At 43.0% G+C, this 14,568-nt stretch overlaps 1 protein-coding gene across 2 annotated transcripts in view; it reads right to left on the reverse strand.

Moving 5' to 3' along the window:
• vps35 (VPS35 retromer complex component) overlaps positions 1–14,568 on the reverse strand; it is a 47,869-nt gene that overhangs the window by 27,098 nt on the left and 6,203 nt on the right. For both annotated transcript variants that reach the window (XM_063188779.1, XM_063188778.1), the window contains exons 6-10: positions 13,886–13,918; positions 12,548–12,761; positions 3,646–3,729; positions 2,860–2,969; positions 223–319 (exon numbers count right to left, since the gene is read on the reverse strand). In XM_063188779.1, coding sequence (XP_063044849.1) covers positions 223–319; positions 2,860–2,969; positions 3,646–3,729; positions 12,548–12,761; positions 13,886–13,918 — 538 coding nt within the window. The remainder of the gene's footprint in view (positions 1–222; positions 320–2,859; positions 2,970–3,645; positions 3,730–12,547; positions 12,762–13,885; positions 13,919–14,568) is intronic.

Here is a 14,568-nt window from a genome sequence, read left to right on the forward strand (position 1 = left end):
CCTTGGCAGTGGCTCTATAGAGGTATGGTATGCTTCAGGACCCTCAATATTGTGCACTTTTTTAATAACACCATGGTAAAAAGCACATTTGAGCAAAAGCTATACAGTACTAACACATGCATACGCACGCACGGAGCATCCTTATTGAATGAATGAAAGGATAGATTGTTTATTATGAAATTGATTCGCTGGTTTTTCCTCAATTCCTAAAAATAGAGCTACCTGAATCACAGTTGCTACTTGCTGGGAGAAGATGTCGAAGAGTTTGATCTCTGCTGGGATGCCAGGGCCATCTTCCCTGTGGGCAAACAGCGCCAATCTGCACAGATGAGGGAAAGAACAAAAGAGAGAGAGAGAGAGAGAGAGAGAGAGAGAGAGAGAGAGAGAGAGAGAGAGAGAGAGAGAGAGAGAGAGAGAGAGAGAGAGAGAGAGAGAGAGAGAGAGAGAGAGAGAGAGAGAGAGAGAGAGAAGAAGAAGTATGATGTAAGGATTGTAGAGCTTGTACATTTCCAGATTCTGGTGAAGACTGCAAAATGTCTATGCTGGGAGATGTTTGAAATGAAAGGCAAACTAGGCAACATTTTCAATGTAATTAAATCACCTTCATTATTAGGCAGGCAAAGACCCCAGAGAGGGTCTTCAAAGACTTGCAAAATCTGGACAAACAACTCCACAGAAGACCTTATAACTCTGACCCTATGTACTGCAGAAGACAACATCATGCCTGTATTGACTGCTGCCATTGAAAACTCAAGGGAGAAAGAAAAACATTCTTATGGTGTAGATTTTTAAGCAGGGATCTTGGCAAGACCTATCTAGTGTGGCTTGTAATCAATTAAGAGGCACATCATCTGCCCAGGGTTAGCAGCAGCACCAGGCAGTACATGACAGAATGTTAGGACAAGATAATGAGGGGAGCATGTACCACACGCACAGCCGTCTATGTGAGCCAGGAAGCAAGGCAAATTAAAATCTGATCCGCGAGGACCCTTGTGGTAATTTTCTCACCAGAACAAATGTGTGTTATATAATAAAATATCCGGGAAACGAGAGCTTCAAGACTTCAAGTGACTGAGCTCCAAGACAGAACAAGTTCTGTTTTAAATCATGCATGTAGTGGGCGATGAATTTAACATGCATGGCTTTAGGCTACATGACTACAATTGAGGGGGGAAAAACCCTACATATCCTCAGACATAATGAACTGTTCTGAATGAAACACTATGTGTAATGCATTCTCTTATGCGCTTTGCAATCTAAAATATAGTGAACTACATTGCTGGTACAAGTAGGTGTAAAGACGAGTCATTATGCTTGAGGTAACCGTGGGCAAATTCATGTGGAAAAAGAGACGTTTAAACTTCCAAAGCTTCTTCACAGTCCCCTTCATAGAAATCAGAGATGGCCTCTTGAGTCATTCCAGTATGCACTGAGATTTTTTTTTAAAAAGAGAAAAAAAGAGAAGGCGATAGGCCACAAAGGAATAGAGCAAGAGAAAAGAACAGTTACAAAGATAATAGACGATAGCAATTTGGAAAGAGACACAAGAAAAGAAACCGATGAGGTTCAAATGAAAGATGAAAAGACAATTGTAGTGGCGAGTTGAGTAATTAAAGAGATCTGGGAGAAAAAAAGAACGCTTTTAATCTGGCATTTTGAAGCAGTGAATGGGACTTGAGACAAACTCAGGATTTTGGATCCTCTGTCTGCATTATAATGCCTTAAAGTTTCAGTTTCAACAGCTGCCATTCCTGAAGCTAAGCTATGCACTCGTCTACATTCTTTACTATCCAGGGTTCATGAAATCCTTTTTAGTCTGTGATGATGAACAGTAAATGGTAAGCCTAAACATGAATGAACTGCCAACAAAAATGTGTCACATTGTAATGACTGAAAAATCCTAAAACAAGACTTTAAAAAATATATATATCTGACCAGTTTAAGGATTGCAGGAAACAATTTATTATGTGGATTATTCATTAGAGATATACCATGTACCACTAATGAGCTGCGCTGACCCCCTACTCTTAAAGGGGTATGCCACTAGCAATGCTACACGGATCCATTGACTTTCACTAGCTTAGCGACATACTCCCTCTTTTAACTTGTCTTAAAGCAAGACAACGCTTAACATGAAAAATAAGACACTTTACCACCTTTATTAACCCCAGCCAACGATTGTAACTGTATTAAGCCCCAAAATAGTGGCATACCCCTTTAACTTCCTTGAATGTCCTCCTTTCAAGTCACTTTGGTCAAAGGCGTCTGCTAAATGTAATGTATTGAGGTTCATTTACCCGACACCTGTGACACTGACCACAACACCAAATGCATCACACATTGGGGTACGCGGTGGCTCAGTGGGCTACGGCACGGCACCATTACACCAAGGCCCCGGGTTCGAATCCTACCTGAGGTCATGTCTTGATCCTTTTCTCTCTCTTTCCCCTACTCATTTACTGTCATACTCTTTCGGTCCTCTCCCACCTCCCAGTAGGGGTGTAAATCACAGCCTTCATGACGATACGATACGGTATCGATTTCTTAAATCAGATATTTTCGATTTTTTTTCGATACTTGAGAATTCCCCACGATACGATGGGATTCACTTCGATTAGATTTTTTCCAATTACTTTTACACTACTATTGTGTTATGGAGCTAGGGCATTGCACAGGGGCCAGTGATTCGATTCTTTTCGATTCTTAAGAATCCCCCACGATACAATGCGATTCGATTAAATCGCCAGCTGATACTTCCGATACATCGATACATTTCGATTTTATTTACATCCCTACCTCCCAGCCCACCTGGACCCTCCAACCAAGAAATATAAATGCATTAAGTATCAGCGATCTGACCTGTCAATCAGGGCAATGATGATGTTCTTGACATTGACATTCTGATGCAGCTCGGCACACGAGCGCAGGAAGGGGTTGAGCGTCTGGAGGTGGAATTCATCTGGGAAAACCTAGAAATGGAGAGATGACAACAAGAAGAAACAGCGTCAGATGTGACACCCATCAGATAAGCTGGGGAACAAGGGCAATCTAATATGAGCAGCAGAAGTCTGCAGTTGATGGAAAAGGGCTTTGTTGCCCATTGCATTCGACATCACAGGGTTATAGAAAAGAAAAAGGAAGCCTACTTCTGAAAGTCAAAGCCCATTGGGAAACTCCAACTCCCATTGTCATTGTGACACAGCAGTCCACAGCACACAAGTGAACACTGCACACTGCACACAACGAAATTGCATTTATGCCTCACCCGTGCAAGGGGGCAGCCCTCAGTGGCGCCCCATGGGGAGCAGTGCGGTGGGACGGTACCATGCTCAGGGTACCTCAGTCATGGAGGAGGATGGGGGAGAGCACTGGTTGATTACTCCCCCCACTAACCTGGCGGGTCGGGAGTCGAACCGGTAACCTCTGGGATGCAAGTCTGACGCCCTAACCGCTCACCCATGACTGCCCACCATGACTTCTCATCATCTCATGAAGATCGAGGAGACCTGCATACAGTCTACAGAAAAAACCCTGCCGCATGCACGCACGCACACGCACACGCACACGCACACACACACAGCAGAGGACCAAGCGAAGCGGCCCTTGCCAGGCTTAGTGTGTGTGATAAAGTAAAAGGTCAGGTACCTGTATAATACACTCCATGAGGTACTCCTGTGCCAGCGAGTCCCTGCAGTTCACCACTTGTTCCAGGATGCCAGACAGCACGATCTGAGAAAGAAGACAGGATGACATTTTCAATAGAGAGAATGAGAGAGAGAGAGAGAGTTAGAGAGAGATAGAGATAGAGATAGAGAGAGAGAGAGAGAGAGAGAGAGAGAGAGAGAGAGAGAGAGAGAGAGAGAGAGAGAGAGAGAGAGAGAGAGAGAGAGAGAGTGAGAGAGAGAGTGAGAGTGAGAGTGAGAGAGAGAGTGAGAGACTTTATTAATCCCCCCAATGGGGAAATTGATTGAATGCCACCTGGTCATCCACACAGCACATAACAGCAAGACAAGACAAACGCATAATAATTAAGAGCTCAAAATAAATAAGAAATAGTCCCTCATAAAACCACACAAAGAATCACCACAACATTATAAAACCACTAAATAACACACAGGTAGCGAGTCGCAGACAGGGCATGCGCCATGTCTTCTAAATGAATAACACAAGTGCCCACTCTCTCTCAAAGCTCATTTTTTGATCGTCTTGAGTGCCAGTTGCCAACAGTTTGTTCTTGTTTCAGTGAAAAGTGACAGATTCTGGTGTGAGAAATCTGGCGCAGACCACACAGTCACATGCCCGTGAACTTGGTGGCCACGCAGTTGGAACAGCAATGGCACTGTATGCTTCTGAAACGTGTGGAGATGCATGCCAGTATTGATGCCAGTGTGTGGCTTTCTTACATTACACTTAGGCGGTGCTTTTACCCAAATCCACTTTTTAGTATTTAGCTATTTTTTTAATACAATATATTGGTATACAATCCCTGGGGCAGTGTGGGGTTAAGTGCCTTGTTCAAGGGTACCTCAGCCATTAAGTGAGAGAGGGGGTGGAAGGTGTTGGGATTCAGACTGGCAACCCTCTGATCTAAAGAGCATCTCCTTAACCTCTAGGCCACGGCTGCCGTTACGCATCACATCAAAAAAGGAAAAGGGGCATCAGGGGCGTTTTTACCATAAGCAAATTACCCTTATTCAGCTAGGTGTTTGGTTATAGCCCCTGAAGCAATGCAGGGTTAAGTGCCTTGCTCAAACACATTTCAGCAATAGAGGTCAGAGCCCAAAACACATTTTTTCCTAATGTTACAAGATTTAAATAAGGAACCATTCGAACACAGGCCTAACTCCCTAATGATTAGAGCATGGCTATATATCTACGGCCACCATCCTACACAGTGCCCCTTTATAAAAAAAGACTGTCATCTATCTCTAGCTAAAGGGTTGAGGTCAATAGGATCCACTGCTGCCGAGAACCGACTTGGAACAAATATGTGGCAGTAGGGTACATTCACTTTCTGAATGTCCCATGTCTACCCCTCAATTGCTTTAACAGGTCAGGCACCTATGCTTCATTTGAACTAAACCGCCAAACAAACTAAACTTGCCATGTGAACATGGCGGGCAGACGAAAGAGGAATGAATGAACTTGCTGTTAGAGTGAAACTGCCAGAGGTCGGTTACACTGAGCAAATGACAGCATCAGCAATACTTACTCAGCCATTTGAAAACTAACTGGAAGTCACATGTTGGGACTAGAGTCAGTGACTGATGCTTTTTTTTATTTTACGCAATTTAAAATGTCTGGCGCTGTTCGCAAAGCAGTGCAATACTACGCCACCCAAAACGGTATAATCTTAACATGGATTGTAAACGGACGGACCAGTGATTTTCGTCATAAAGATCCATATCCACGTCTCTCTACTTAATGGGTCATCTGTTGAGACCAGCATTTAGAGGGAGTCAACTTCCTCTGCTGAAAAGCACCCTGGGCAAAAAAAGGCTTTGTTTTTCCATGTCAAATTGAAGACATTTGCCTACACAGCCTCTGGGGCAGGCACAACGTTGCAGGATCTTCGCTTAATACGTTTGGAGGTCCTCAACATAGAAATGTGGAATATACAGGGTTCCCCAAAATAAGAGGCATTTGCCTTTCGGGAAATAGTGAATAAATATTAAGAAACAGCTACTATGACTTGAAGATGAACTGGAGGATGAGGATTTGTGCACGCTTGTTTTTTTAGGTTCCTCCTGACATTTGATCTGAAAGCCAACATGATCCCTAACATTTTGTGTGCAGCATGACCGGAATTGGCATGTGCCAAACAAAAGAGGGATTTGCAGAGTTAAAACCATCCCACTTTGTGATATGCTGCAGAGTCAGGGGTGGAGCTATAGGGGGGCAAGCAGGGCATTTGCCCCTGGGCCCAGAGCCCTCCTGTATTGGGGGTAGGGTGGGGCCCTATTATTCATTTGCCGGCTGTATGGGGGGCCTTATCATTATGTTGCCTTTGGGCCCTTTGTGCAATTGTTCCACCACTGTGTAGAGTGTAATATATATTTCAGATTCTGTTTCATGGGCTAATTTCATAAAACTTAAGCAGACATCATGGCAGCCAGCTGCAGGGAGGCAGCCGGGCAGGGTTTAGGTGTTTAATCTTCAAAGACCCACTCAGGATATAATTAATTATTAAAAATCATCTGACTTTCACAAGGTGCCATGTGTAGTTTTGGCCTTCGTCTCACAAACGTATGCTTTCTTTCCAACATATTTAATTCAGTATCAGGCATCCGGTTCAAAGGTAAACTGAAGTAAGTATATTACATATAAAGCAATAAATATAAAGTATATTATATAATGCCCGTTCCCATACCAATTACATCTGGAACTCAAGTGCTTATTCTGGGGTTCATATTTATGTGACCATGTGTTACCCGGATAAATCTGCACATTGTCATCACGATCCGCACAGAAAAAAACAAGTATTTTTCTGTTTGCATCATAAACCAACTTCCTGTTTCCCGAATGCTTAGAGTCGTGGCGTGAACACGCCAGACAGCACGGTTCTCTATCAACCTGAATGCACCTTGAGTGGTCTCAGACTGTGTTTTTTGTTCTGTTCTTATTTCTATGAAACGCCCATAGTTGCCAAGGCAACAAGAGAATCTGAAGTCAAATATCATCAAAAAAATCTCAAAGAAAGTAAAATTCATGGAAGCAGTTTGAAAATTGAAGAAATGGTTAGATCTCAAACAGTCACGCAATCAGAAAAATAGTCCATATGCAAGAGAAAATACATATAACTTTTTCATTGTTGTAAACAGGTACACAAGTGTTTTGGCATTAGAAAAGCATACGAATAACTTTGGATAAAGCATCATCCGCATACCTGTGTAGATGTAGATTTTATTATAATGCAATCCCAAAAACACATCCATGCGTCATTGCCCATCATATGACACCTTCCAGGCAAATTCTACCAAACAGAGAAGGCCATGACCAGTTGGTGAATCACATGAGAAGTAACCAACTCATTGTTGTGTGTGTGTGTGTGGTGGCTGTGTATGTGGGCACAGAGCGATATTGCCACACACACACACACACACACGCACGCACACGCATGGTAACCAACCACAACACCAGACGGGGTGAATGACACATCATCAGTGCAATGGATTTGGCATTAATACACCCAGGGCCAACGCTCGGCATAAGCAGAGTAAGCAGAGCTTTTGGGCCATCAACCACTTTGCCCCTAAAATTGAGGCCTCATACGTTGAAATTTTCATTACTATTCAATTATGAGGGGCGCCTCCTGACCAGTTATGCTTGAGGCATCCAAGCAGTGGCCTTGAATACAGGGGCGCAACTACTCATTTCTGGAGGGGTATGCAAGAACTATTTTGGCACCCCCCCAAAAAAACAAAAACCCACTTAATAATCATTCTTTATGTGCAAACATCTCTTTGTCGCCCCCCTCTTTCTGGTGCCCCCTTGCAATGCATACGTCGCATATGCCGTTTTTGCGCCCCTGCTTGAATACACCGTTCACACACTGCTGAATGACGCATCATGAATGCAATGGATTTGGCATTGGTACACCATTCATACACCGGTGACACAACACATTAATTAAAATCTTCTCTCTCGTACATGATCCACACAAAGAGAACCACCGCTCCCTTTATCTTGGCACCTCCAGTGTACAGGTCCAGACCACCACTGAGCCACACATGACTCATTACCCACCCAGAGCCTGTTTTGCAGTTCAGTTGCCACTGCGCCGCCTGGAGCGGCATTTGCTACAGTGGATCAACTGCTCCAGACTGACAGCGGGACATTTGGGTAATTATGCCCAGTTGAAACACAGCCACAGAGCCCATCATCACAAACACTCAGCCACAGACCTCATTACAAACACTCAGCCACTCACATGGTTGTTTTTTTTTTTGCTATTACAGAATCCGCGATCCTGCTCGCAGGAATTGGAAGGCAGTGACAGCAGCACCATGACAACCAGACACGAGAGTGTGTCCATGGCTTAAGGCCATAGTGGCAAACAACAAATGAAACCAGAGCATGACGGGGGATGCTTCTTCGAAGTGTAATATACAGTGCATTCCGAAAAATGTAAACACTCTTTAAATGCGTAATAGTAGTTCTACACATTGACTTACATGTGATTTTTAAAAATATAATAGAATTCAAAACCATGTCATAGTAATTGTTAAGTACTTTAGGTGTTCAATAAATACAATTTCTTAGAACCAGGTTATCAAAATATCCAAATATCCACATATTTTCTTGGTTAAAAAGCTTTTATGGAACTGGTTAAAATAGCCAACATGTTTCATCCAACAATGGCCTTCATCAGGGCTTTGATGAAATACAATTTCTATTTAAAATGTGCATGCGTTTGTGAGACTCCTGTATATACAATACATGAGTAAACCTGTGCTGGGCACTGTATACAGACAGCAGTTTCTTTCCATCAAATGTACAAGTTAGTTCTTCCCCTTTTTTGAGGTAGCGAGTTGAACAGAAAATGTCAGTCACTGCATTTCCAGTTCAGTGTCTTGTGCCAAACTACAGGCTACTGCTTTTTTCACAAGACATCGAAGGCAGGGATTGCTGCTTGGGCAGAATCTATTGCTTCTGACAGAACAGTACAAGGAAAGCAAAGGCAGACTCACTTAGCCCAGAGAGTCAGCACAGAGTCACATATTATGCAAGTGGGCCAGGCTAAAGGAGAACTTAACCAATCAGGGGTGCAGGGATGCACCGATACCGATACTGGTATCGGTATCGGCTGCCGATACTGCTCATTATACTCGTAATCGTACTCGTCAAGCACTTGCCGATACCAGGAACGATACTCCTATTACACAAAACAATGCAAAATCTTGTCACGTTCTGTGGACTTGAAAGCAGCATGGGAAAAAAGTGCCACCTCATACATTTAAATCTACATGGAAATGGACAATACAAATATCACAGGTGGAAAAAAACAAGACCATGCATTTATTTTCATTATATCCCCGAAACGCGGAGCGTCGGGGATGTAATGGTTTTGCGTGCACCGCCGCCGCCGCGTCCGCCGCCGCCGCGTCCGCCGCCGCCGCGTAAGGTCTTTCGTGTTAACGCGATAACTTTTGAACGGATGTTTGGATTTGTCCCAGATTTGGTGTGTGAATGCTCTAGGGCAGGTTCATGAACTGATTCGAGTTTGGAGGTCAACAATTTCAAGATGGCCGAATTCAAGATGGCCGAATTTTTGTTTGGCCCATTACTTCTGACCGGGTGGATGGATTTGTCCCAGATTTGGTGTGTGAATGCTCTAGGGTGGGTTCATGAACTGATTAGAGTTTGGAGGTTAACACTTTCAAGATGGCCGAATTCAAGATGGCCGATTTTTTGTTTGGTCCATAACTTCTGACCGGGTGGATGGATTTGTCCCAGATTTGGTGTGTGAATGTTCTAGGGTAGGTTCATGAACTGATTCGAGTTTGGAGGTCACCAATTTCAAGATGGCCGAATTCAAGATGGCCGAATTTTTGTTTGGCCCATCACTTCTGACCGGGTGGATGGATTTGTCCCAGATTTGGTGTGTGAATGCTCTAGGGTGGGTTCATGAACTGATTACAGTTTGGAGGTCAACAATTTCAAGATGGCCGAATTCAAGTTGGCCGAATTTTTGTTTGGCCCATTACTTCTGACCGGGTGGATGGATTTGTCCCAGATTTGGTGTGTGAATGCTGCAGGGTAGGTTCATGAACTGATTCGAGTTTGGAGGTCAACACTTTCAAAATGGTGGAATTTTTATTTGGCCCATAACTTCTGACTGGGTGGATTGATTTGCCCGGTAACTCCTTAATTTAATGGTTCACCATTTCAGTGAATCTACCATATCAGGTAGGCCTACAGTGTAATAACCAGTGTAACAATATTTAATACCATGTAATACTAGTGTAATACCAGTGTAAAAATAGGCAATACCAGGTACAGTGTAATAACCAGTGTAACAATATGTAATACCATGTAATACTAGTGTAATACCAGTGTACAAATATGCAATACCATGTAATACCACTTACACACAAATAGCCTACATGATATAAGTACAAAATTGGTACATGGTGTCACACTGGTATGACGTGGTATTAAATATTGTTACACTGGTTATTACACTGTACCTAATGTGGTATATCCACTGTAATAGTGAACCATTAAAACAGTGTTACCATTTGCCCCATTTTTTCCTTCATTTTCACAATAGTCATTTGGTTTTAAGCCTATGCACGTCATTGATCTATGTATAGATATTAAATAGATTTATTTTATATTTTGTATTTATCATAAACGTTCATGAAAAGGTGGTGGTAGGAATGATTGGGGACTGGAAGCGTCGCGTTTCGGGGATATACCTTAAGCAGTCGAAGGCGACTGCACAGGCAGTCTAGTTTTCATTGTATTTTGATGGTAAAAGGTACTCGGTATCGGCAAGTACACACATTAATGTACTCATACTTGTATCGGTTTCCAAAAAAAGTGGTATCTGTGCATCCCTACAGGGGTGCATTGCAATATGCGCATTCCCGTCCTTCACTTGTGCTTGTGGCCTCGTGTTTTGCCGACAGCACGCCTCCGTGGAGAAAACAATAACGTTTCCCTTTCGTGAGCCTAGGTACAACAATTTTTGGAGGACTGTTCGTCATTCACCATCCCAATTGCAATCAGAACCAAATCAAGATGAACAAATGAACCATGTGGTGAATGGTCCATCCCATCCGTTTGTCTCCACCCTCTCCACATTTACATTACACAATGTTTGAGACGCCAGAACGCTGAGTCAACCCACTCACAACAACATGACATCTCAACCACAAATCATCAAACACTGCACAAGGAGCCATAAGTGCTGTAGAAAGAGTAGGGGAATGAATAACTGGTGACACTTTATTTTAGGGATACATCTATTAGCACTAATACATACAATGTTAATGCCTGCATAAGTAACTTATAAGGCATGTACTTAGCAAACACTATGGCCTACTAGGTCCTTACTAAGGATACATTGGTAATAAATCCCTTATTGTGCATGAATAAGACATTTGAGAATACATGCCTAACAAATGTTTGTTTTTGCTTTGTACATGCCTTATACGTTACTTACAGTATACAGGCACATTGTATGTATTAGTGCTAATAGATGTATCCCTAAAATAAAGTGTTACCGAATAACTTAACTAGAACCAACCAAGCATTGACCCGCAAAACAAAAAAGGTGAACAGGCTCACTACCCACCTGTTTGTATTTCTCCACATTGACCCTCTCCAACTGACAGAGGCGCACAACACTCAACCAATTCATACACAACAAGGAGACAACTGCACACACAACTCAACCTGAACCAACCCAGGGAAGACAAGATTCAACAGCTTACTGCACACACTTTGTATTGCATTTCTTCACGTTTACTCCTTTCCAGCTGGCTTAGGGAATCAATGCTAGACCAACTCGAAATCATCTCAACTAGAACCAACGTAGCACTGACCCAGCAAGCACAAGGTTAATTGGCCTACTGTAACCACTTGTATATATTTTATCTGTGTTGACCCCCTTGAGCGGGCTGTACCATACTCGCCAGGCGTACCATATTCAACAAATTCAAAGTCAACTCAACTAGAACCAACTCAGGACTCAAACATGTAATCAGATGCAGTTTGTTCATAACTGTAGGCCTGATAGCAGGAGAAAATCTAGATCCTGAATCTTAAAGGTACACTGTGCAGGAAAAGGTCAAAAAAGGTAGGCCTACTGCAACTATGCTGCTCATTGAAACTGGGCTGCCAGTAGCAAAATTTGATCTTTTCATGAAAGTGTCCTAAGTAATCAACTAATATTTTCTAGTATGGCCCACGTACAGTCAGTTTTACAGCTAAAAATGGCTATTTTTGGAAATTCAAAATGGCAGACCATGGAGAAGATCCCCCTTTTCATGTATGAGCTTGAGCTTTTGTACACTATATCAGCCCTGTAATACTCTATTCTCATCCAGGTAAGAGAAGGTGAATGGGGCCCTGCCGTGGCCAACCGGTAGGAGCACTCATCTGCCATGCGGCCACCCCAGGTTCGCTTCCCGGCCCGGGCCATTTGCCGACCCCTCCCCAACCCTCTCCCCATTTGCTTCCTGTCCATCTCTCAAACTGTCCTGTCGTCAATAAAGTCGTAAAAAGAGCAAAACAAATATTTTAAAAAAATAAATGGTGAATGGGCCCAGCGCACCTACCTGTTAGCCAGGCCATGCCCTCCTAGTGACGCAACACCTTCTGCGCTGCTTTAGTCAGTTCAAGAGCATTGTAAATATCATTTGTAATCTCCCGAAAAATCTGGAACTCCTTCCACTTTGTCAGGAACCAATCAACCAGTAGTCAAAACAAGGGAGGCGGTCAACCATGCCGTTTGGGAAATGTTAATTGTTATGCTCTTGGTCAGACCAAGTCTCGAAGAGATTTGAAAGTTGATGATAATCAGGCTAAGTGCACCCACCTGTTTGTATTTGTCCACGTTGACCCCCTCCAGCTGGCTGAGGCGCACCAGGTTGGTGCCCACCAGGATGCGCAGCTCCTGCCTCTCCTTCTCCCTCTTCTCGCGGTCGCGGCTGTGGCCCTGGTGCTGCATGCGCACCCACAGCTTGTTCATCTCCGCAAAGTTCAGCAGCACAAAGTCGATGGAGTCGTTGATGTCCCCCGTCATCTCTTCCCTGTTAAAGCACAGGCAGACGCACACGCACACAGCATGTGAGGATCAGATAGACACTCTATTCGTGCACAGGAGAGGTTCTGAGACAATCAATTGGTAGAAAAATTAATGAAAAAGGGCACAGGTGAGGCATAAATGCCATTTTGTTGCATGCAGTGAGCACTGTGTGCTGAGTGCTGTGTCACAATGACAATAGGAGTTTCCCTGGTGGACTTCCACTTTCACTTTCACAGTTAAAGGTACACCATGTGAGATTTTTTTGTTGTTTATTTCCAGAATTAATGCTACCCATTCACTAATGTTACCTTTTTCATGAATACTTACCACCACCATCAAATTCTAAGTATTCATTATGACTGGAAAAATTGCACTTTTCATACATGAAAAGGGGGAACTTCTCCATGGTCCGCCATTTTGAATTTCCAGAAACAGCCATGTTTAGCTGCAAAAATGACTGTACTTGGACCATACTAGAAATTATTAGTTTATTTCTTATTAATCTTTCATGTAAAGATCAAGTTTGGCAATAGGCAGCCCAGTTTCAATGAGCAGCATAGTTGCAGTACCTTTTTTTGACCATTTCCTGCACAGTGTCACTTTAAAGTTGAATTCTATGCACTACTCATACTCATCCACCAGTTCATTAGCCATTGAAAAATGTAATTGTTCGTCCCATAGAAAGCAGTGGCTGAACTCAATCAAAAAGGCCAAGTTGTTTTGAGCCACACCAAGGCAGCCTGCACTACATGGGAGAGAGCCAAAGCAGGAGCAGGGCTTAGTGTGCAGACCTTAATATGTGAAGTGAAAGCCCAACTGGGAAACTCCAACTCCCATTGTCATTGTGACACAGCACTCCACAGCACACAAGTGTTCACTGCACACCACATTGCATTTATGCCTCACCCGTGCAAGGGGGCAGCCCCCAATGGCGGGGCGTTACCATGCTCAGGGTACCTCAGTCATGGAGGAGGATGGGGGAGAGCACTGGTTAATTACTCCCCCCACCAACCTGGGGGTCGGGAGTCGAACCGGCAACCTTTGGGCAACAAGTCTGACGCCCTAATCGCTTACCCATGACTGCCCATAATGTGTTTTTGTGTGCAAGAGTAAGAAATATATACAAACCCCAACTCTGGTGAAGTTGGGACACTTCGTAAGCTGTGAATAAAATAAAAATGTTCAAAACCATTCATTAGATTGAAAATAGTGAAAAGACAACATTTTTAAGTGCTAAATGTTGGGAGACATAAGTACTCAGTTTTAATTCGAAAACTGCAACACATCTCAAATAAGTTGGGACGGGGATCAGTGAAATATAATAAACACCCAAATGAGCTGAAACAACACAAGGAAGAACATTTCTAAATGAATTATACTGATGGACAATATGAGTGTCCAGGTATAAGACCATCAGAGAAAGGTGGAGTCACTCAGAATTAAAGATGCAGAGGGAATAATTACCATAGTTATTACATAAAGCTTTGAATTCCCTTTGATGTATAGAAAACAAATATAAGACATATATATACACATGTGTATATAGACATGTGAATATAAATATTTGTGTCATTAAAAGTCTATGGAAACTGGATCTTTGTAGTCTGGTTCCAGTAGTGATGGTCTTTGCTGTCTATTCTGGATCTTTTTTTTAATAAATATGCAAAAGAAAACTAACCATTTCTGTTTGGCACATTGTAACATTTTTACCGGTAGTGTGGACCAAAGCAATAAAACCATAATCTATGTGCGAAAGGTCCCTTACTCCACCTGCTCCCTGTTCAGGCCGAATGCTCATCATGACATTGCAT

The sequence above is a fragment of the Engraulis encrasicolus genome, chromosome 22 (assembly GCF_034702125.1).
Source record: "Engraulis encrasicolus isolate BLACKSEA-1 chromosome 22, IST_EnEncr_1.0, whole genome shotgun sequence".
Classification (NCBI taxonomy): Eukaryota; Metazoa; Chordata; class Actinopteri; order Clupeiformes; family Engraulidae; genus Engraulis; species Engraulis encrasicolus.